Genomic DNA, 23,436 nt, shown 5'->3' on the forward strand with positions numbered 1-23,436 from the left:
TTGTACACCAGATTGTTGGCATAATCAAACTTAACTTTCTCAAATTTTCTCAATTTCTTGTTTGTGGTGTCTCTTTTTCTCTTGTACTGCCTTTTGTCTAGCACCTGGGCTAGAGTGGAGGTGCATGCTCTATTTCCTTTGCTTTTTTAAGTATATCCCTTCGTTTTTCCTTCGTTTTTCGTTCTTAAGGTTTTGTATCTTCTTTCTATTAATCTTGTACCTTCTTTCTACTTCTGTTGTTTTACTCACATCCTTTTTAACATATGAATCCTGTCTTTTAGAAAGACGTTTTCTTCGTTGTTCATAGGTTTCGTTTTTATATTTTTCCCTTCGTTTTTCCTCGTCCTGTTTTTTTCCTTTCTTTTGTTGATTTCCCGTGATTTCTCTGGATTTCGTCTCGCTTATTTTTGAGTTTTTTGTTACGCACATCTCGTATATCCTTTAGTTTTTTGTTACGTATAACCAAACGTTTTCTTCTTTGCTTTCTTTGTTCTCGAACTGAAAGGGGTATTTTATGCAGGTCATTTTTTCGTTCATTGGTTTTGTTTTGTAGTTTTACCCTTAGATTTCCTTCCTCTTTAAGGTATTGGTTCATCTTTTTATTCATTTTATAACAAGAATTCCTGCCTTTTGTTCTCCTAGTTCAACTATGGATTGGTACAGAATGCTATATAATATAGCTCTATGCGTCTCACTTCTCTTCCAAATAAAACGCGATCTCCCTTTATTTATTTGGACACCTTCAGTTCTTTAGGTCAGTGGTCCCGTCTGATAAGTATATATCTTCTCTTTCTAGAAGAAAAAATAATACGTTTTTGCACACTACTTTTTGATAATATGGAATGAAATTAACGTAAAGCTTTATGGTTAACTTTTTGACACTACCGTTACTTTTATACACTCCAGAAACATAATGTTGTATTACTTACGTCATCATTGAGAGCAGTTATACATATACTATAGTCTATATAGAGTATGTAGTTGTAAGTTGATTAGCGGTATACTGTGGTTACTTTGCGACAAAAACCGTGCCAGCCAACCCGCCACTTGATGCGTATGCAAATAAAACAGCAGATTTGTGCCTGGTTTGCTGGGACCAGATTACATAAATGACCATATTTCTTTCATCATCATTGAGAGCTAGTCATACATATACACAACATGTACTCTGGTCCCAGCAAATCAGGCACAATTTGCTATTTTATTTTACAGATTATGTATATAGTATACGTATGACTAGCTCTAAATGTTGACGTAAGACATATGGTCATTTATGTAATCTGGTCCCAGCAAACCAGGCACAAATTTGCTGTTTTATTTGCATACGCATCAAGTGGCGGGTTGGCTGGCACGGTGCACACAGACCGGGCGAAATTATTACTTGCGCGCTCTGCTTGCGCAAGTAATAAATAATCTAAAGCTAAAAAGCCATGAACAAAGAAAGAATGTCAGCACTGGTAAGGTTGCGGACTGTACCAAGTGTATGCTTGGTCCCGGCTCCTCCTGATTACATGTCGAAGTGTCCTTGGGCAAGACACTGAACCCCAAATTGCTCCCGATGTGCTGGTTGGTACCTTGCATGGCTTCCGCCGCAATCTGTGTATGAATGTCTGTGTGACTGTGAATAGGTGAATGTAATGCACAATCTATGTAAAGCGCCTTGGATAAAGGCGCTATATAAATGCACCATTTACCATTTTATGCTCATGATCGTTACTTAAAGTGACCCGTTTCTTCCCTTAGACGGAGGATAAAAAGCAGATCACCTCTGTAGTTTTGTACCAAACAAAAGTGTAAATAAATACCTTTATTTTACATTGCTGAGAAATAGGTTCAAAGACAACCTACATGTTGTGATGTACTACACATTCTATTGCAAGTTTGCAACATTGCTGCAATACTTCTGCCGTTTATGGAGTTGCAAGTTCGCCGTGGTATAAGCGAGATGAAGCATGTGTTAGTGGTAACTGCTCATTATACAACAGGTCGTTTTGAGGAAGCAATCTGATTGGTTGAAACAGCCTTCTAGCCGTGCTTCAAACCAGCATCACGGAACACCTAATTAAAACAAAGAATTCAGCCGTGCTCACAATGCGACGCATTGTGAGCTTATAGATCGGCTATTTTCAATAGATTTTCTACACATTTTGAATTTGTGAAATGGCACATTCTGCAATATGAATACTTTTACTTTTAGTACTTTAAGTACATTTTGATGATTTGATTCCGTACTTTTACTTGTAACGAAGTACTTCTAAATTGCAGTATTGGTACTTTTACTTAAGTAAAACAATTGAGTACTTTTTCCACCACTGCTGGTTTTAGATTAAAGACCACAGCTTTTCTCATGCCCGCACGGAGTGACATTTGTATCATGTGACGTTCCACAGCCTGGAGATAAGAAGCTGGCCCACAGCACTCAGATGTACAACTATGAACACCCTGGAGATAAGAAGCTGGCCCACAGCGCTCAGATGTACCACTACCAACACCAGAAACAACAGATGCTGTCCCTGGAGAAGTGAGTAGAGCCAAAGATGGTCTATTTATGAAGATGGGCAAACTTCATTGGAGCCACTATAGGCAAAATGGTACACAAAGCCTACAAATGGTCTCCTAAATATAGTAGGCGTGGTTTGCTTCTCCCCGGGAGGTCGGGGGGAAAAGCAAGAATTCTCCTGATTTGTCTCGCTAAAAGAAGCCATTTTAGTATGAATATCTTGTAAATATTGTGTGCTTTGTGATGATTGGGTCCAGCATTTAGTTCAGTGACCATGGAGTTAAGGAATGGTTCATAAGCTGTGTTCACGTTCATTCCCATTGGAAATTAATAGACTCCAACATTCTTCCCGTCTCCTAATAATGTTACCGCCCACCTCACGCAGATACGGGAAGTAAAGCAAAGTTGGCCTCTCTTGCTAATTTTCCTCTTGGGTAGAAGTTAGAACCTTAGAGTATAGAGACGGCACCTGATTTCTCCTCCCATCCACTTGCATTAAGTTGCTCAAAAGCTTTCACTCCTCCTTCCGGGTAGGAACAGAGTGCATTCTGGGATGGATTGGGCCCAAACACATGAACGCACTGCCGTTGACTATCATTGCATCCCACCCCTCACTGGTGCGAAATCGGGTAGGAAAAACGGGGACTCATCCCTCCCGGGGTGTGTGTGTGTGTGTGTGTGTTCGAGAGAGGACTGTGCTGTCTCTGCTGCCATATATGGAGTGCTGAGTGACATGCGTGTTGTATCATGAGGACATACAACAGTAAGCTTTACTTGCACCTAAAGTATTTGTGTCCCCTCTATGCTTTCCCTGTGTGTGGAGTAGAAACTAATTGTTAAACTGTGTGCGTGTGTCCTCCAGACAAAGAGATGAGCCAAAGGTTTCAGACTCGGGGGCTACATCAGACGAGGAGAATGAGGATGGAGATTTCACAGTGTACGAGTGCCCTGGACTTGCCCCCGTGAGTAACTAACTGTTGCACTTTGTATTAACCCATTTTGGGCGGGAACCCCTCAGTTCTCAGTCCTGGGGACTGATTTCAGTCCTGAGGATCTCATAGGGGTCATTTAATGAGATCAGTGCAGATTTGCAAAAACACATTTTCAGTCTTTCAGCCCTGCATTGTGTTATACTTTAGCTATTGAAAAATAGCTAAGCTGATCTACAAGCTCATAGCGCGGCACTGAGTGCCCCGCTATGAACTTGTAGGTCTGCTATTTTAGATAAATCGTGAAAATGTGCCTCAAATCTTTGAATATATATTCTTTCAGAGTTTCAGTTTTTAACTCAAATCTTTGCTTCTGGGGCGTCCCTGGAACAACATATTTTCAGATGGGGGGGGGGGGGTGTCGGCGGCATATTACATGTAATCTTTGGGGTCCTTGACATGAAATATTGAGAACCACTGATATAGAAAAAAAGACAATCGTGATATCGATTCTTGTGGAGGAAAATCGAGATTCACATTTGAGCAAGAATCGTGCAGCACTAATCAGGGGTCATCAATATGTCCGTACACAGAGTAATGTGCAGTGTTGTAATGACTGATTTTACACTTGCTGAAAATAGCCGATCTACAAGCTCACAACGCGTCACAGCTTGAAGCGTTGTGAGCTTGTAGATCGGCTATTTTCAGCATGCAACCAAGTGTAAAGTGACTTATAGTGGATCTCTTGTCCACTAGTTCCTTCCTAACACTTTTGTCCAGTTTGTATTTGTTGACGAAATTGTCAATATATTTAGTCTTAGTTTTGTCATCATAGCTTAGTTTTCATTTTGTTTCCATTTAGTTTTCGTCAGTGGAAAAAGGTAGACGACGAACATTTTGCGTCTTAGTTTTAGAGTCGACGAAATCAACACTGCTAATGTGACCTGGCCTTGTCCGTGCCAAGTATTTCGTTTCTGTTAACTTTCATTTTGTACGTCCATGGCAAAAAATTATAAGATGGGGTCTTTTGTAATGTCACCAATAAGGTACTACATACAGTACAAGCATGTTTCTTACTGCCCCTACAAAAAAGCATTTAGTATAAATGTTAACCACACTAACTCTCGCTTTCCTATTCTGGGGATATAATAATGTTGCAACACGTTACCACCCCTTATTCCTAAACTAAACGTATATGCCATTTTGTACTAGTTTGAAAAACATTTTTAAATAGTTCAACTAGCCGATCTGCATTGACACATTGTGAGCTTGTAGATTGGCTATTTGAATTATTTTATAAAAAAGTTATTTTTTCTTCAAAATGGTAAAAAAATAAAATAAAGGCAAATAATTTTAGGGATAAGGGGTAAGGCAAGATTGGTATAGAGTGGTTAATTAAATTATTTAGAATTGTAGTTCCAATGTAATGCCTATTGTAATGAACCTTCCTTTAAATTATTTTATTGAATTAATTATTATTTTTTGTCTGTTTTTGCATAGTTATTTCTTTTTTAATGACAGTATACTCAACTCCTTCATGTCTTCTTTGCAGACGGGGGAAATGGAGGTGAAGAACCCGTTGTTCGACGACTCTACCCTTTACCATCAGAGGTTCCATAAGTAACGTTCTGAAATTCACGACACACAATCCCACCACATGCACGTCGCGCACACACTCACACCCCCACGCATTATACACACTACGCCCTACCCAATGAGCTGTCCTCATACTCATTTATATACCTATGTACTCGCGCACACAACAACATCAGTGCAGTGTACGCCAGGACGAGATGTAATTTAAATGTTGGATTGGGAGGAGCAGAAGGCAGAAAATAGGACATTGGCTACTGGCCTTTTATTTCTCTTCTGTCAGACAGTACTCAACTCTGGGACCAACACCTCCCATTCGCACGGACAGTGACACAGACAGGATGTCATTCCCTTGTGCCCGGCGATACAGTCTTCTTTCTTTTTTTATATACCGGTGTATATATATTTTTAAACCTTGTATTTATTTTCTTTTTCGTTTACTACCCCCCCCCCCCTCCCCCTCCTCCTCTAACCATTTTCAACGTGGCATCCCTATTTTGGACATTAGGCATTTAAAGTCAGAAAAGCAGATCTACAAGCTTGTATATTGGCTATTTTTGTTGCTCATCGTATAATAACAGTATTCATATCAACGGAACTTAAAGTCAGGAATACTCTTTGTCTGACGGAATGTTTGTATTGACTGTTGCATCCTCTGTTGATATAGCTATGACTTGTCTAGCCCTGGTCCAGTGCGTTAGTTAGCGAGTTCTCTCCAACGCCCTGCCAGGCACACCTCTACTTCACACCAACAAAGTTCCACTTCCGCTCGAGGGGTCCGACTTTAGTCAAAAAATAAACTAAACTACATTGCTACTTAACGAAACAAAGACTGTTTTGTGTTTTTCAAACTCTACTCTCCAGGCTTGGAAGCCTCTCAGGACCCCAGCCTCTCTGTATAATATCCTTTCCGACACAAAACGGTAAGTTTCGGTAAGTAGCAAAGTAGTTTAGTTTATTTTTTACTAAAGTCGGACACCTCGGAACGGCAGTGGAACTTTCTGTTGGTGTGAAGCAGAGGCATTCCCGGCAGGGCCTTAGGAGGGAACTCGCTAACGCGCTGGACCAGGAGCTATGACTCTTCCTGTGGGGCGTGGGGTGGGGTGTGTACAAAGTGGAAGTTATTGGGTATAGTGAAATTTCTTTAGATGCCAATGAAACCAGAGTGAAGTGTCTCCATCAAGATGGCTGCTTCTCTCTAATGACTTGATTCATATTGACCGGAGGAAATATAAAATGTCTCACTACAAAGGTTTAAGTTTAGTACTTTTTAAGAACGGATGTGTTTTTATTCATCTATTTCATGGACACGACAACACACACACACCCCCACACACACACACACACACACACGCGCGCGCGCACGCGCACGCGCGCGTGCACACACACACGCAATGGACGTGGTTTGTAAACACTGTTAATGTAGCCATCGTAATCTCAGTCTAGTTCCTCTATGCATGAAATGAATTGATGACGCTGTGTTATGACAACTGGAAGTCGATATGCATTGACCACACTTACAAGTTTCTTGTGCAAACTTGATTATGATATTTATATACGTATATATATATATATATATAGATGAATTTAACTTGAATGATTTCAAAGGAATTTGAAAATTCTTTTACCTATCTAAACTCTGAAACAGAGAGATCTCCTCGTGTACATAGATCTGACTAACATGGCTTGTCCCCATGGCCTGTGATCTTCTGTATATAGCTGCTAAAACGTGCGCAGGAAAGAAAATGGTACCTGTCACTTAAACCAATGTGTCCGACTGTGTCTACACGTTCCTCTAGATTCCAGAGTGCCGTGTCAGATATTGAACCTTTTTATGTCTTTATTTTTGTTTCTCTGTGTTGACTATTCCGTGGGTTCCTCCCTGCAGTACCTTCCTACCTTACTAACATATATTTTCTCCAAAAACAAAAAAGAAGAAATCATGCCAATCATTGCACAGAGAACTCTGGAACAAATCTTGTCGAATCACAATACAATGACTGCAAATTCGATTTAGTATTTGTATCCCCACTATAATTTGACATATGTGTCATGGTATACGGAGCCTATATGGAGCCTTTCCACAACAAACCTGACTTTGTTGACTGCACCATTACCCAGCCACTTTGATCCTGTAACATGCGCAGAAAACTCCACAGTGTAATTTTATCATTTTGTTATTCAGAGAGTGTATTATTATGTATATTTGTACACTCTTGGAGTTAAATTAGCACTGAGGATTTGACTGTGTACTACTGAATGACGATCAAATAAAAAAATCTCCAAAGCTTATTCTAAAGATGTATTCTAAAAGTGTAGGTCTGTAAACAACCATGGGGGATTTGGAAATGCATTCAGAAATGTGTTGGGAAGCCTTTCTTTTTAAAGTGTCCTACTGTCGTCTCTCAGGAAAGCTGCTGCCTGCATTGTAGCTCCTCAATCCGACCTATTCCTACTGCTTTTCAACTTCTCAGCTCTCCCACACTTCTGTACATGACCTGTAAAAGAGATGGATACTCCATTGTGATGACTTGAAAAGAAACAATATCTTTATATATCTACAGTAGACACTGGGGGAGTGTATTGCCATGTCAGGTGATCTTAAACTGTGTTTTAAAAGACTTCCGTCGAGCTTGTTGAACAACACCGGATGGAGGACGATGACCATTTAACAGAGTCTAATCCACTCGCTTAATTGGTGTAGATTTATTGTTGAGTGAATTGGAAATTGTTTAAAATTTTCACATTTTCATTCATCATTTTAATTTATTCAGTGTTTTATTCATATATTTTCCAATGTTGATGATATTAAAAAAAGATAACTGTTAGGATTGAGCTGCTTTCATGTCTTCGTTTGGTTTTGACCATTTTGTCCTCCTGTTGATTCATGCTCTCTTGTTATGACGGAGCCTCTAGAGACTGTTTTATTTGAACACGTTAAGTTATATATTCACTGGGAGATGACTCAGTACTCTTCTTTTTACCACCAACATTATTGTTCAGCATGCAGTGGGATAGAGAAGGAAATTAAATAAATAAACATTTCTATTAGTGGGAGTGACTTCGGTGTGGTCTGCTGTGTGATCTGTGGGAGGAAAGGAATAGTTTTGGATTAAAAGTTATACCCATTCACGACGGGATCCCCTGTTGGTGTTTTAAGCCTTGTTATGTTATACTTTGGCTATTGAAAAATATCAGATCTACAAGCTTGTAGCGCGGGTGAACATTTTTAAGTCAAATCTTTGCTTCTTGGGGGTCCCTGGAACAGAATTTTCAGATGGGGGGTCCAAATACAGATACTTCTGGGGGTGCTTGACATGAAAAAGGTTGAGCACCACTGACAACTTTGGTCCGACCCACTATATTAGAGGTATATGAATTTGAACTTTAGTGCTGCTATCAGATGTTTACAACTGACACTACAAAGTTACCCATAGCTTTCAAACTATTTACAGATATATCTGTAATCAGGCGTTGACACTAAATGGCTTCCCTCCTGCCCCTGGCAGGTAAAATAAAACTTTTGGTCATGTGGAGTTTTCTTTCTATTCAGGTTGCCCGACCAGGCAAGTGCTCGATTTGAGAGTGGACGCAACCGTCTATAAACACAACACGTGATATCAGTCTGAACGCCTGAACGTGGCCAGAGCGCTCTGTCTTCTGTTCTGTGGGATGTAAACTACCGGTATGTTGTTTACCTAATATGTGCTGTTTTCACTGTTGTGAATGTGTGAACCCCATAGTCACATTCATATAGCTATGTAGGTATTTGGCATAAAATAAATGGGTATTATTGCACAGCCCCGGGAAGTAAAAAAGTGTTAAATTGAACCGGTAATTCAGATTTTACCTATCATTTTATAATGGACGATTTACTTTGGGCAAGTGGGCATGACCTTTGAGCAAGTGGAACATGGGCATTGGGCAAGTGCCTCAGGTCAACACCTGTGCAATAACAATCGATGACCAGTAGGTGTTACCATTGTTTCAGCTGTGTTTTAGCGGGTTTACAGAGCATGCCATTTGGCTTGGTTTAGTTTGGTTTATTTAGGGTTCCTAATTGTTACAAATGGTAACGGTTACACTGAACAATATACAAACATAGAATACACTAAAGCAAAATACTTGTAAATGTAACAGAGAAAATAATACAAAAATAAAATAGAATGAAGCAAATAAACACTGTTAATGAGTGAACAAAATAAAAAATAATGGTAAAGGTAACAGGGAAAAATTAATGTTGAAATAAAGCAATTATACACTGGTATTGACTGCGTGAGTGAGCATTAAAGTACTTCCCTTTCATATAGACAATAGAGACAGAATAGGCCTGGCCCTAATTATAGAGACATACTTGATTTGGTATTTACACCAACAACATGTCAAGTTATTCACAATGGTTGGGAAATAAACAATTATTACGAATGATCAATTGATGCCTATTTTTAAGTGCATTTTTACCTTTAATGTCTGCGATATTTTAAGGGTATATAAGGGTGATATAAGGGTAAAGAGTTCCAAAATAGCATTGCCCTGTTCATCACTGACTCAGTCTGACTGTATTCTAGACTTGGGCACTGTGAATCTGTCCATCAAACATGCCATAGGGGAGACGGGGGTAATGTGAGACACTGGGTAATGTGAGACACCCCCTGTATCACATGACCACAAGACATTTGTGTCATGTGACCATTATATGTTGAAGCCCCTCCCATTTCCTACCTGCCATGGAGGAGAGGACCTTATTGTGCTGTGGTAAGCATGTTTTTTTCACAAAAATATGTTTTTTGCATGTAAAAGTTAATTTTCTTGTCGTCAACATAATCAGCTGTTGTGTCAAAGCAAATTAATTCAGGTAGAAAAACTTAAATCATACATGTTGATGAACTACCATCATATACATCCATGAGATTGCTGCTAGCTGAAGATTAGCCTGAATTGCTAAAAGAGGTCCTGTTTACCAAAATGTGGGTGTGGGGTAAAGTGAGACAAATGCTCTGGGGTAAAGCGAGACACTGTCTCACATTACCCCACCATGAGGCACAAGTTAAGTTCAGTCTTAAACATATTTTAATCTAATATTACATTGCATATGTTTTATTTTCTATGTCATAAACATTGTAGAAAATGCCAAGATACACCAGAAAGACAACCTGGGGTGGAACCGCCCTTGTAGAGATTGAGAAGGCAGCCGCTGAGAGCAAGGCAGAAAAGAAGATAATACACCAGAAATATATGCACAATTGCACAAATTATCAGAAGAATCCTGGGAAACACGAAAGCATGGGAGAGACCCACATTTGCTATAAAGGAAAACGATGTGGCACATGTTCTGAAATGTGATGTGGCGAAGAAGCTGCCACAACCTAAACAGCGTGGAGGAACCACACAGAGAGAGCAAATCCTCACCTTTAGAAACCAGTGACTTCCAGGAAAGTCTGGATGGCAACCGAGGAAGGTCAGTGACGCTGGAGAGACAGCTGACCTCCAGGAAAGTCTGGCGGGGTAACAGGGGCCAGCAACCCCTGTCGCAGCACTCGCAAGAGGGCACCAAGCAAGCTACAGAACGTACAAATAAGCAATACCTCCAGAGTCTCCCGAGAGGAGGGGAGGAAGGGAGACCTGATAGGACAGATTCAACGACAACAACAATGCCAGTGACACCGACTCAGAGAAGGCTTCTTTGACTCAAATACACCAGAGTAAGGCTAAGTGTGGACACTGGACAAGGATGGACACATGCACACCGCACAGACGAACAGTGAGATGTAGGAGAACCCTAGGCATGAGGCAAACCATAGTCCTAGAGACCTCAGTGCCTGCAGTCCCCCAAGAACACACAAGGCCGAGGGAGCCTCCTGTTGGTTCAGTCATGACAGAAAGGACAGTGGGCGGATCTTCGGGGGGTTCCCTGGGCGAGGTGGTCGCTGGGGTGTGGTCAGCACTGGTTTGCTGCACCTGGCCAGCAGGTCACTGCGCTCCCTGTTGGCCGGGTGTGGCCAATGATATAGCTGGTTTCACCTCGGTGATGGCTGTGCCCGGGGCGCCCCTCCACAGATTTGTCTATAGCTGGGGGCATGGAGGAGAGGGGCAGTGACTTGGCCAAATCACTGCTGACCCGCCAACTGGAGAGTGTAGTTGTTGAGGGTTGAAACACTCTAAGACGTTTGGAGACCACCTGATAACCTCTCTTCCAGGCCAAGGCTTCATCCATTAGAAATGGATTATAATCACATCGTTGATGTATTTACAAACTGTAACCTTGGCTGGAATGTAGAGTAGACCTAGTTGTAGCTGTAGCTGTTCTAGCTGGTTCTGATGGTGCTGAGCCCCTACTAGCCTGCTCTAAGGGTCAAGTGTTCCGAACCCAATTGCTGTCTACTATGCTAAAGTGACACAGATACATTCCCGGTCTTAATGGGTTAAATGGGGGGAAACCTCGACCGAGAGAAACGTTTATCTCTTTTAGCAAATGTTGCTTTTTGTAGAGATGTGAATTGTGTGCGTGTGTGTTGTGTTCTAATCATTAAAATTAAAACATTTTGAATTACAGAATGTTGTCTTTGATTCTGTTCAGACTTACTTTCAAGTGTTTAGAAAGAAAATGTGGTTAATGACCAATTCCCATGATTCTGTTACTAGTCTGACATTAGTTTTGGAATGTGTGGTTGTCAAGCTAGCTGTCAGTGTTCTAACTGTTAAAACAAGTGTTATGGTAGTTTTAAAGTGAAAAGAATAAGTGGTTCACTTTACCCCATTGATTTTGCTGGTCTGTCTCACTTTACCCCAGCCCTGGGGTAAAGTGAGACACCTGACCACTTTTTTTAAAACAATCATATTTTCACTGCCCTTTGTCTTGGATTCATTCTAATCATTTCCATTTTTAGGAAACATCCCAAATGAATGGGAAATATGTAAATTTGACTGATATATCATTTTAGCTCGCCTACAGGGGAGCAAATGTAAAAAGTGTCTCACATTACCCCCGTCTCCCCTACCAGTCACAGCCTGCAGGTGGCTAGTGTAACGGCCCGGGCACAACGTGGGTTCGACTCCCGATCAGTGTTGTTTTCGTAGACTAAAACAAAGACGAAAAATGTTCGTCGACTACCTTTTTTCACTGACGAAAACTAAATGAAAGCTAAGCTATGATGACTAAAACTAAGACTATAAATATACGGACAATTTCGTCAACAAATAAAAACTAGACTCAAATGTTAGGAAGGGACTAGTGGACAAGAGATCCAGTATAAGTCATTTTACACTTGGTTGCATGCTGAAAATAGCCGATCTACAAGTTCACATTCGCATTGTGAACTTGTAGATCGGCTATTTTCAGCAAGTGTAAAATCAGTCATTACTACAGCATCAAGGCCCACCAAAACACATGTTAGTCCCCATCTCTCTCTCCCCATTTCCTCTCAGTCTAAAAAAAAAAGCCCCCAAAAATATCTTGCCAAATACAAATAGCGCGGCATTCGGTGCTGCGCTATGAGCTTGTAGATCTGCTATTTTTCAATAGCTAACGTGTAACATAATGCTTAAAGCACCAAAAGGGGTTCCCGTCCAGTTGCCCTGTCAGAAGTTGACAGGGCAACAGTGTTGGGGAAGTTACTTTGAAAGCGTAGCTTGTAAAGCTACAAGTAGCTCACCATGGCAGTAGCTTGATCAAGCTACATAGCTACCCCTGGAGAAATGTAGCTTGTAAAGCTACAGCTACATAGGAAAAAGTAGCTCAGCTACTTTTTATTTTTCAGCGTTAAATTGAGAATGTACATGCGGGAGACCTCTCCTCCCCTCTGGGAGACCCCTGCTCCCCTCTGGGAGACCCCTCCCACCCTGCTCCCCTCTGGGAGACCCCTCCTCCCCCTGCTCCCCTCTGGGAGACCCCTCCTCACCCTGCTCCCCTCTGGGAGACCCCTCCTCACCCTGCTCCACTCTGGGAGACCCCTCCTCCCACCCTGCTCCCCTCTGGGAGACCCCTCCCACCCTGCTCCCCTCTGGGAGACCCCTCCTCCCACCTTGCTCCCCTCTGGGAGACCCCTCCCCACCCTGCTCCCCTCTGGGAGACCCCTCCCACCCTGCTCCCCTCTGGGAGACCCCTCCTCACCCTGCTCTCCTCTGGGAGACCCCTCCTCCCCTCTGGGAGACCCCTGCTCCCCTCTGGGAGACCCCTCCTCCCCTCTGGGAGACCCCTGCTCCCCAAAATTGTAGCTTGTAACTTGAGTAGCTAAGCTACAAAAAATGACCCAAAAGGTAGCTGAGCTACTTGACGAGGTACACAAATATGAATGTAGCTAAAATACCACAAGCTACAGCAAAATGTAGCTAAGCTACGTAGCTCAGCTACATGTAGCTTAATACTCCCCAACACTGCAGGGCAACAGCACCACCACATTTCCTTTGTTGAGTAATTTTCATAGTCATATAGTTCATAGTCACAGGACTCAGTAATTACAATATCATGCCACCACACATGCATGTGAGCATACAGGACAGGAGTGATTACAATAGCTTGCCACACATGCAATGTGGGCAGTCTTGTTGCGAACGCAGTGAGCCACTTACTATGACAGCAAGGGCTGAATGTCTGTGTGTGTGTGTGTGTGTCACGCTGTTACACCACCCGCCCGCCACCAGAGGGCGCAGCTGTAGCACACACACACACACAGGGCGCTGCTGTAGCACACACACACACACACACACACACACACACACACACACACACACACACACACCCAACCACACACACACGAGCTGCGTTCGCTTCCCGCGTTTGCGCGTCTTACTTGTTATCTCAGATTTATATCAAATTCAGCTTTGCAAATGCTCATACAATCAATATGTTTCAGTGATCCTAACATACCAAAAGACAAATTGTTTCCTAGCTATTAGCCCATTTGTCCAGCTCATAGTACACCTTGTGAGTTGGTAATCTATTGTAGTTTACACAGTGAGCCACTTACTATGACAGCAAGGGCTGAATGTCTGTGTGTGTGTGTGTGTGTGTGTCACGCTGTTACACCACCCGCCCGCCACCAGAGGGCGCAGCTGTAGCACACACACACACAGGGCGCTGCTGTAGCACACACACACACACACACACACACACACACACACAACCAACCACACACACACGAGCTGCGTTCGCTTCCCGCGTTTGCGCGTCTTACTTGTTATCTCAGATTTATATCAAATTCAGCTTTGCAAATGCTCATACAATCAATATGTTTCAGTGATCCTAACATACCAAAAGACAAATTGTTTCCTAGCTATTAGCCCATTTGTCCAGCTCATAGTACACCTTGTGAGTTGGTAATCTATTGTAGTTTACACAGATTTGGCACAGTCTTTCTCTCCAGTCAGTATAGGTCTTGATGCTGTGAGTACGGTGCCATTTGAAATACACCTCATAGGCCTTCCTATCTGAAGAGAGGTTCTTGATATAAGCAGCCAGCTCTGCAGTGCTGTTAAAATCATCCACATGGATGAAGGAGCCAGGAGGTGCCAGGGCCTCATACGTAGGCCTGTTGGGGCCAAGAACCACCGGCACCACTCCAGCTTGGAAGGCATTTCTCCATAACTTCTCACTAATATAGTCGGTGCTTCTAGAGTTCTCCATTGCCAGGTAGAATTGACAGCGTGCAATCGTAGGCAGCAGGTCTTTGTCTGACACCGGTCTCTTGTTCCAGCGTCCATACACCTCGATGGGGACATGTTTCTTTAGACTTTGATAAACACCTGTCCGCACCTGTTTGGATCTGTTTTCGCTGACCACCCAGCTCACAAGGCAAGACCGGTTTTGAGGGGCCACAACGGGCATGTAGCCACTCCTTGGAATTGTCTTTCCGTAAGGTATGAATATGTCGGCATCGCGGCGGTAGCTCATGGTCCAGTTGAAGAGGCCATTGTAACGGGCAAGGTTTCCATTGTGGATGGGTGGTTCCAATGACAGCCACACCCAATGCTGGGAGGCCGTGCGACGGAGGTGGAGAGGCAGGGAGGAGCGCCCTGTCCTCAGCTCGTCATGGTGGAAGACCACGACATCGGCTGTGGAGATGATGGAGGAGTTGTCACTCAGGAAACAGTTGCTGATGTTGTACATCTCCCTGCACGTGTCTCCCGCGAGGCTGTACGAGCGACCAAACGGCCAGTGCCACAGAAGAACGGTGAGGTTCTTTCGAAGGGCATCTGGACGACGCCGATGCCTCATGTGACGGTTTTGGTCCCACAAGTTGCGGTGGAGCAGATATGAGGAGAAGAGGATAATGATGAGGATGAGGATGGGTAAGGATGTAGTTGTAGAGGTAGGCATTGATGCTCAGGTATATATTCCAGGCAGTCCAGAAGCACACTGCACATAGTATAGCAAATATGCGACTCCTGCAAGAAAGATGCTTATAGGTTAGAGGGGTCAAATATACCCTTTTGCATTTTTATCACAACAGAACATATGAGGGCATTCACTGGAGAAAGTCTCTAGTATTCCTGTATTCTCAAATATTTGTGAAGGATTTTACATTGTTTTTTAATTGTTAAAGGACCACTTCACCACTTTTCAACCTATCTTCATATAATAGGTCCTCACTGATAATCATGATAAAATGGCACAATGTTTTCTACCCTGTCTGTGTCTCATAGGAGGGCTGTGGGCAGTTCAGAAACCCGTCCACCAGTGACATCATCGATGGGGAATCCAAGCTAATAGAAACTGCAGGCTTTCTAGTCCTGAAAAGTTGCAATGCGAAAATGGAAGCCATCGTTCTCACGATAATAAAAATCTAAACATTTTTGTAAAAAAAATGGTGGGCGGGTTTCTGAACTGATCTAGCCCTCCTATGAGACTGAGTAGAAAATAATGGTGCCATTTTATCACGATTATTAGTGAGGACCTATTATATGATAGGTTGAAAAGTTAAGTCCTTTAACAATTAAAAAACAATGTAAAATCCTTCACAGACTGCACATTATTCCTGTGATACTAAACAAAATGGACCAATATCTCCTCTGTGTTCTAAATGACATGCAGTTCTTGGAACTTACTGCTATACTTTTGAGAATGTAAGTGGATATCCAGGTTTTGGGGTTATGTCACACGTGAGCTATATGCAACATTGTTTCCTTTCTTTTCTGTTTTGTGTCATGTTTTGTGTTATGTAAAATGTGTGTATATGTGTTGCATACAAGGCCGCTGGGTCGCAAGACAAATTTCAGGGCAAACTGATAATAAAGTACTGTCATATATCATATCATTTTAAGGTTAAAATAAAGACGGGTCCGCTTTCATTTTGGGACTCAAAAGAGATTAATTTGACACCCTCACAAACTTGACACCCTCATAAACTCCTATTAGGCCGAAAATGCATTTTGATAAATTGGATTAAGAAATAATTCCCCTGCCGTACAACTAGACATTTTTGGTCTAGTTGTGCACCACTAGATTATTTATTTATTTTCCCGCTTTCCCACCAGATTTTGAAAGAAACCTGGGAATGTTGTTGTGTCTGGGTGCGTCCCAACATGTCTACAGATTCTACAGATCTGTTTGGATATTATGAGCTGTCAGAAATACTATTCATGATACTTTGTAACTATAGTTTATAGCTGAAGAACAAACGCAACTTCCTTTTAAAGGTCTGAAGTTTCACAATCATAATTCATTCATTTTATTTTATTTTATTGTATTAAATAGCTAGAGTGGGTGTGTTGTCTCTTATCTAAGTAGGAACATCATATGCCTAAACTTAGTTTAAGCTTAAATTGGCACCAGCACTATCTTTTTTATTAGTGTCCCTTTCTACAATCAGAGTGCACTGCTGCACTTTGATTGTAGGCTATTTGATTTTATTCAGATATTCAGAAATATTCATTTAGGGGTTCTTGACATGAACATGTTTGAGAACCACTTTAAGTTGCCCCGGTCTATGAAAGGTGCTGTAAAATAAAGTTGCCTTGCTTTGCCTTACTGTGGCAGTTACAATAGGTGGGTAAAAGATTATGAGCATGATGTTACATTTTCATGCACCTTATATATGCATAGCCTAACAGTCTGACTCTACATGTAGTACTATAACTATCTACTATTTGTGATACTGTACAATGTGTAAATATTTGTATCTACTCAAAATAATGCTCTCACAAGTTAAACTAAACGGTAAATTGGGTGTAGTTGTGTTTATAATTTCACACCTTACCTTGGTGGGATATGATATGCCTGATGCTCCTACAGTGTGAAGTACAAGTGAAGGTCCTTTATTTAAGGCAGCAGCAGTTGTTTGCGGTACATGTTCAAGGTCTAACAGCCCCACCCCACACTTACGGTAATTCTCATTTTAACCACTACTAGTCTACTTGCATACCCACCCATGTACTATACCAAGCAGTGCACTGTTACCAGCACAGGACCTGTATTTCTTTGTTTTGGTCATGATTATATTGCTGTACATTGTTTTGGTATTGATGTTGTTTTCTTGTCTAAAAATATTACATTATTTCACTTAAAGACCTGCATGGTTTCTTTGGGCACAGAAGAGTCGGTTTGTAGATTTATCAACCACAAGTTAGCTTTCCTTCCTTCCTGTTTTTTTTTGTGTTTTTTTTTCCTGTATGGCATAACCACATCATAACGGTTTTGTATAGCTCTATACTGTAGCTGCCTGCCACCCAATACTGATGCCATGAGCGAATTGCTGATTTCAAACCTCAGCTTTTTGGTTCAATGCCAATAAAACATGAGATAAATAGAAGCTACAGTATAGATCCATGAAGAACAAAAGAGTCTGCAACACTGTTAAATAATACATTCAAGGGAAATTGCAAGTGTGGTTGCTTAGTACAGTATAATGATGATGATGTATTGACCCTCATGACCTCCCAAGGGGCGGAATAATAAAACTCACAATTTTTGGGGTTGCTCTATAAATAAAGTTGATTGTGATGAGTCACTATACTATACCTGGCCAACAGATAGGCATACAGTGGTGGAAAAAGTACTCAATTGTTTTACTACTACCAATACTGCAATTTAGAACTACTCTGATACAAGTAAAAGTACGGAATTGAAAATGTACTTGAGTAAAAGTACAAAGGTATCGGCATCAAAATGTACTTAAAGTACTAAAAGTAAAAGTATTCGTATTGCAGAATGTCCTATTTCACAAGTTCAAAATGTGTACAAAGTCTATTGAAAATAGCAGATCTACAAGCTCACAATGTGTCGCGTTGCGAGGCATTGTGAGCTTGTAGATTGGCTATTTTCAAATGGCCAAAATGTATAGGGTTGAAGTGGTTAATTTATGTTTTCTAATCTAAATTTAAATCGCCAAAGTAACTAGTAACTAAAGTTTTCAAATAATTGTAAAAGTAAAAATGTTGGCTCTGACTATAGACTGGTTGGTTGCCTGGTAGGCAACCACACTAACTATGTCTCTAACATGGACCTCTACACAGGAAGGATGAAAGCAGGCTGTTCTTCCTTCTTTCTCTTTCAATATACCTATCGCATCCATAGATAGAGTTATGATCACATCCTGCGGGGAGAGTATAGCACCAGGTGTCTTCTTCTATAGTTGTTCCCTCGAGGATCTTGAAGACCAGGTCCGTTGGCATGGCAAGTTGTTTTACTCTGTCTGTCCTCTATCCTGAGCCATCCCACCATAGCATAATGAGCAGAGGTTGTGAGGCCTATAGTAAGACTTGACCAGTTTGTTTTGAGAGGTCCGAAGCTATATGTTTTTTAATGGCTTCATTGGTGCTAGCGCACTATGAGGTGCATGCATCGTCGAAATGACATTGGTGAGTCCTCCAGCTTGTGTCCGCATTGCATATGTGTTCCTACTGAGTGACTACGAGAAATCTTGTTCTTTGGTTGACTTTTCTGATTACTTTTGGTGCCATTTTTTATGACCGATATCCCATCTCTGATTATTTGCAGGGTCATATCTGCATATGCGTATCATCATGACCGATTCCGATATTATACAGTACAGAGGACCACAATGGAAACAATCCTAGGCCCTAGGGCAGCGGTTCCAAAACCTTTTTGGCCATGCACCCCCTGTTACCTCCTGACACTGGACATATAAATTGCATAAACTATTTAGAGACATACATTTCCTATTTATCAACATATATGCACATATATGAACCTGGATATAGCATATGCAGCATAGGCTATATTCTGCATACTTGCCATATATTGGCATAATATGTTAATATATTTTAAATAAAACCATAGCACCACCATTAGCCTTGTCATGTTACGCACCCCCTAGAATGCGCCCACGTACCACAAGGGGTGCACAGTTTGGGAACCACTGCCCTAGGGGCTTGGACCAAAGCCTGATAATAAAGTATTCAATCAATCAATAAATAGCCTATACTCTTTTTCCAAGTGTCTGTTTTCACAACTGAATGAGATGAGTACACAAATTAAATGTAAAAAATGTTAAAGTAAATTTTTACATCATATTTGATTTGGCTTTTGTTCTAGACTAGTAGGCCTACTAGAAACTTGATTTATATTGAACTCATTGATGGATTCTTACATTTTGTATTATTTTGAGACCGTTCCGATTTCGATTATGCTACCGATTATATCGTGCATCCCTACCAGGAAGTAATTCCCCGTTCATTTTCCCCAGACATTTCAAAAAGTATTTATTTAAAGACCTTTTAAGTCTTGCACAAAGCCAACTCGAGTTGTGACAAATCATGACAACAAACACCGAGCCGAAGTTGCCGAACAAATAATTAGAACGAAGGACGGCAGGTTACAACACTTTTGTTGTTGTTTTTGCTTTGTAATTATTTGTTCGGCCCAAAATATTGTGTTTGTTGTCATGATTTTAAATAAATACTTTTTGAAAAGCCTATGGGGGAAATGAACAGGGAATTCACTTCTGGGTCTCTCGTCGGCATGAAAGGTAACGCTCTATAGGGAGGTCCTCGATGCATGTCCCACTAGGAGACCAGATGGAGGTATCTCCAAAATGGCCTTGGATCGCATCGGAATCCCCCAGTTACTAATGTTGCTCTGGAGAGGGAAGTCGGGACTCTGGAGCTCTGTGGTGGAGCTCTTGCCCCAGCGACCCAACTACGGATAAGCGTGGATGGATGGGCCCGGGCCGGCCTAGTGTTCTGGGCACCTGACCTAGCCTGACAGCGTGCCGCAGGTTCGAGTGCTGATCCTGACGACCTTTGCTGTGCCCCCCCTGTCGACCTAGTTTATGTCAATAAAGGCAAAAGCCCCAAAAGATTATTATTTTATAAAAAAAACTAGTGATTTGTACTAAAAAGACTAGTGATTTGTAAACACCGGTTGAGCATTTTTATTCCACATCATGATGTATACAGGACAAAATATATAGGTTCATCATTGTAATTCATTTAACTGTTGCAGGGAGTTGAAAACCTTCTATATAATTAGTTTATACGTTTATAAGTAATAGAACTACGGTGAAAAGAAAACAGCTGCAGCTCAGCTGAGCTGACTAGAGTAATAATAATAGAGAGGAGAGGCTTCCCCAACAACCGGAAGCGAGCACTTTCACAGGAAACGGAGCAGCTGTGAGTGAGGCCAGTAGGCTGTTATTATTGTTGGCCCCTCTCTGGCTTCTTGTCGAAGAGAAGAGCTGCCTGCCTGCGATAATGGCGGTGTCTCGACGCTCTTCGCAGCAGCAACAACAACAGCAAAGCACCATACAACAGTCCCCACCCGGCCGCAACAACAACAACACCACCTCTCTCTCGGTCGGACCCGGCGGACCGACGACGACGACGGGGCCGGGCTCTCCTCCGCCGCCGATGATGATGGCGGCTCTCCTGGCGTCGGTGCCGCCGCCGCCGCCGGACTGCGAGCGAGAATGCAACGGAGGGATCGAGGGAGCCGTGGCCTCTCCGGAGCCTCCTCCGCCGCCGCCATCATCATCATCATCGGCGGCGGCAGCGCTCCTGCTCCTCGCAGGGAGCAGCAGCAGCTCCGCCGCCACCACCACCACCACAACAACCTCGGGGGGCGGCGGCGGCAGCTCGAGCGTCTCGAGCCCCGGCTCCGGTGCCACGAGCCCGGCCAGCGACGGCAGTAGCGGCGGTGGCGGCATCGGCGGGGCGTTCAGGGAGCTGTTCGAGGCGTGCCGAAACGGAGACGTGTCTCGGGTCAAGAGGCTCGTGGATTCGGTGAACGTGAACGCGAAGGACATGGCCGGCCGCAAATCTACCCCCCTTCACTTCGCTGCGGGTAAGCATAGCAAAAAAAAATGGTAGCAGTTTGTTTTGCAGCTAACGACGGGGCTAACATTTTTTTTAACTCATCGTAATCACAGTTATATGCTCGTAATGGTTCGTGATAACGGTGGTCGACGTTATTTCCCTTTCGTGATTCACAAAAATACATATACAAGTACATAATGTGATGTCAACCTTCTGGGGGTTTATTGCTAGACTAGTAAATAATAAAGAGGTAGAAGAAAAGTAAACGCTATCCTGCCACTATAGCTCCCAGCTTACAGTGCTGCGTGGGCCTACTGTTAAGGCCCCCCCTCTCTCTCTCCCCAGCCAACATACATTGAGATTTAGTTATATACAGTTAATACAAAACGTAACAATCCCAGGACCACTGATTGGTTTAAGTGAGGCAGTAAAAACGGGTGTAATATTTGTTCGGAAGTATACATTTGACCGTATAAATGTGAAAGGATGTAAAGAAACACAAAGAAACACAACAGCCAGTTCTTGTTGTAACTAGCACTTTACTACTACTACTACAGTGTGTCTGTAATTTTCTGTCAGAGGTGCTTTAAAGTAAAGGCCCCAAGCAACCAGGGTTAGGCTACAAACGTAAACAAAAAGGATGGCAACCACAACAACAAAAGCACAGTAAACGTAGGCTAGGCTCTAGGACTCAACGAATTAATTATTTAAAAAACTATTTGGTTTATATATTGGGCTGTAATAGGTTTGTTTACATTGGTTTACGATTATGTTTGTAAACACTGGAGTAAAACGTACATTTATTTTGAATTATGATTGATTGATTGAATACTTTATTAACAGTTTTTCAGAAAAAAGCACTGACAAAGTTCAGTAAGAAAGCAAGGCTATGACTTGTTTCCATTGGGGTCCTTCATATGATGGGGATGATCAGATGAATGATCGGAATAGCATGTTTGCTATCTAAAAATCAAACGTTTACGAACATATGCTATTTTTTCAGGATTGTACAGTATCGGACCTCCTTTTTATTTTGATTAAAGCAGTGTGGTTTTTGAAAACACCATCTCTTTGGATAGCTATTAGTGCAGCACGATTCTTATGACTTTCCTCCACAAGAATAGAGATTCTAATTTTTTCTCACAAAATGAGATGCATAGGTTCTTTTTTCGATTACCATAATTGTGCAGCACTAATAGCTATAAAGTTGTCAGAACTACAATTAATTAGGCCTACAGTGGAAGAAGATGTTACAGTATTGTACTTACTTATCGTACTTACTCCAGTAGCTTAGAATACAGATAAAACACTGAGATCCAAGATTTTTAATTTATGTATAGCACTTGAACACAAGGTCTTTACAAGTCCATGTTTAACAAAAGAAACAAAATGTCACTAAGCTAAAACTCCCAAGAAAAAAACCTTAATGGAGAAATGGAAGAATAGAAAGTGTATATATTGTGTAATAACAATACACAATAGTGTAGTAATATTTCTATTTCATCCTAAAATGATCACTTTTGTAGAACATTCTGGAACATGAATGAGCGCATTCAATCAACTGTATTTGTACAGACTCGGGGTCCAATAAAAACGGACATGAAAACACCCCTAACCCATAAAAACATACATTTTACAACAAGCAATTATACCATCATTCATTCATTAAGATGATGTAGGTCAGTGGTTCTGAAACATTTTCATGTCAAGGACCCCCAAATTGACACGAATTAGCCTGCGGATCCCACATTTAAAAATATATCATGCCAGGGACCACCCATAAGAGAAGATTTTTACGGCTCTAGCAGTGATTGTCAACCCGTTTAATTTCAAGGACCCCCAGTTTGACATGCATATCTACAGACCCCCATTTTAATGGCATTTCTATCTCTGGGACCCCCAATTTATATTGTAAAATCAATGTTAACTTAACTCAGTGTACAACATGGAACCAAATGGACCCCTTAGGGTACATTATCATTTAGCTGGGGACCCCCTGGAACTCCCTCAAGGACCCCATGTAGGTAACTGCTTTATTGCCTGCCCAAATAATATTTTGCCGTAGCATTATACCGTAGTAACAAGAGAAGTAGGCCTTATTTGGATGGAACTGGGACGAGGTTTTAAATATGAGCTACCTTGAAATTGTCCTGCATTAGAGTGGTTTTCAACCAGTGGTCCGGGGACCATGGATGGAAATTACCA

At 41.9% G+C, this 23,436-nt stretch overlaps 3 protein-coding genes across 6 annotated transcripts in view; 2 read left to right on the forward strand and 1 right to left on the reverse strand.

Moving 5' to 3' along the window:
- Positions 1–7,659, forward strand: part of npdc1b (neural proliferation, differentiation and control, 1b) — a 50,276-nt gene extending 42,617 nt beyond the window's left edge. Inside the window, exons 7-10 of the mRNA XM_083783475.1 lie at positions 2,391–2,521; positions 3,363–3,462; positions 4,982–5,040; positions 7,432–7,659. Coding sequence (XP_083639601.1) covers positions 2,391–2,521; positions 3,363–3,462; positions 4,982–5,040; positions 7,432–7,519 — 378 coding nt within the window. The 3' untranslated portion in view covers positions 7,520–7,659. The remainder of the gene's footprint in view (positions 1–2,390; positions 2,522–3,362; positions 3,463–4,981; positions 5,041–7,431) is intronic.
- Positions 7,660–14,290: 6,631 nt separating this feature from the next.
- On the reverse strand, positions 14,291–15,337 carry LOC310871841 (alpha-(1,3)-fucosyltransferase 7-like; the record flags this gene model as incomplete). Its single annotated transcript, XM_083783476.1, has 1 exon — positions 14,291–15,337. One exon carries the CDS (start codon positions 15,335–15,337, stop codon positions 14,291–14,293), a length of 1,047 nt encoding a protein of 348 aa, XP_083639602.1.
- Positions 15,338–20,585: 5,248 nt separating this feature from the next.
- Positions 20,586–23,436, forward strand: part of LOC310872571 (poly [ADP-ribose] polymerase tankyrase-1-like) — a 43,046-nt gene continuing 40,195 nt past the window's right edge. For all 4 annotated transcript variants that reach the window (XM_083784552.1, XM_083784553.1, XM_083784554.1 and 1 more), the window contains exon 1: positions 20,586–21,259. In XM_083784552.1, coding sequence (XP_083640678.1) covers positions 20,671–21,259 — 589 coding nt within the window. In that variant the 5' untranslated portion in view covers positions 20,586–20,670. The remainder of the gene's footprint in view (positions 21,260–23,436) is intronic.

The sequence above is a fragment of the Protomyctophum parallelum genome (assembly GCF_964188405.1).
Source record: "Protomyctophum parallelum genome assembly, chromosome: 15".
NCBI lineage: Eukaryota > Metazoa > Chordata > Actinopteri > Myctophiformes > Myctophidae > Protomyctophum > Protomyctophum parallelum.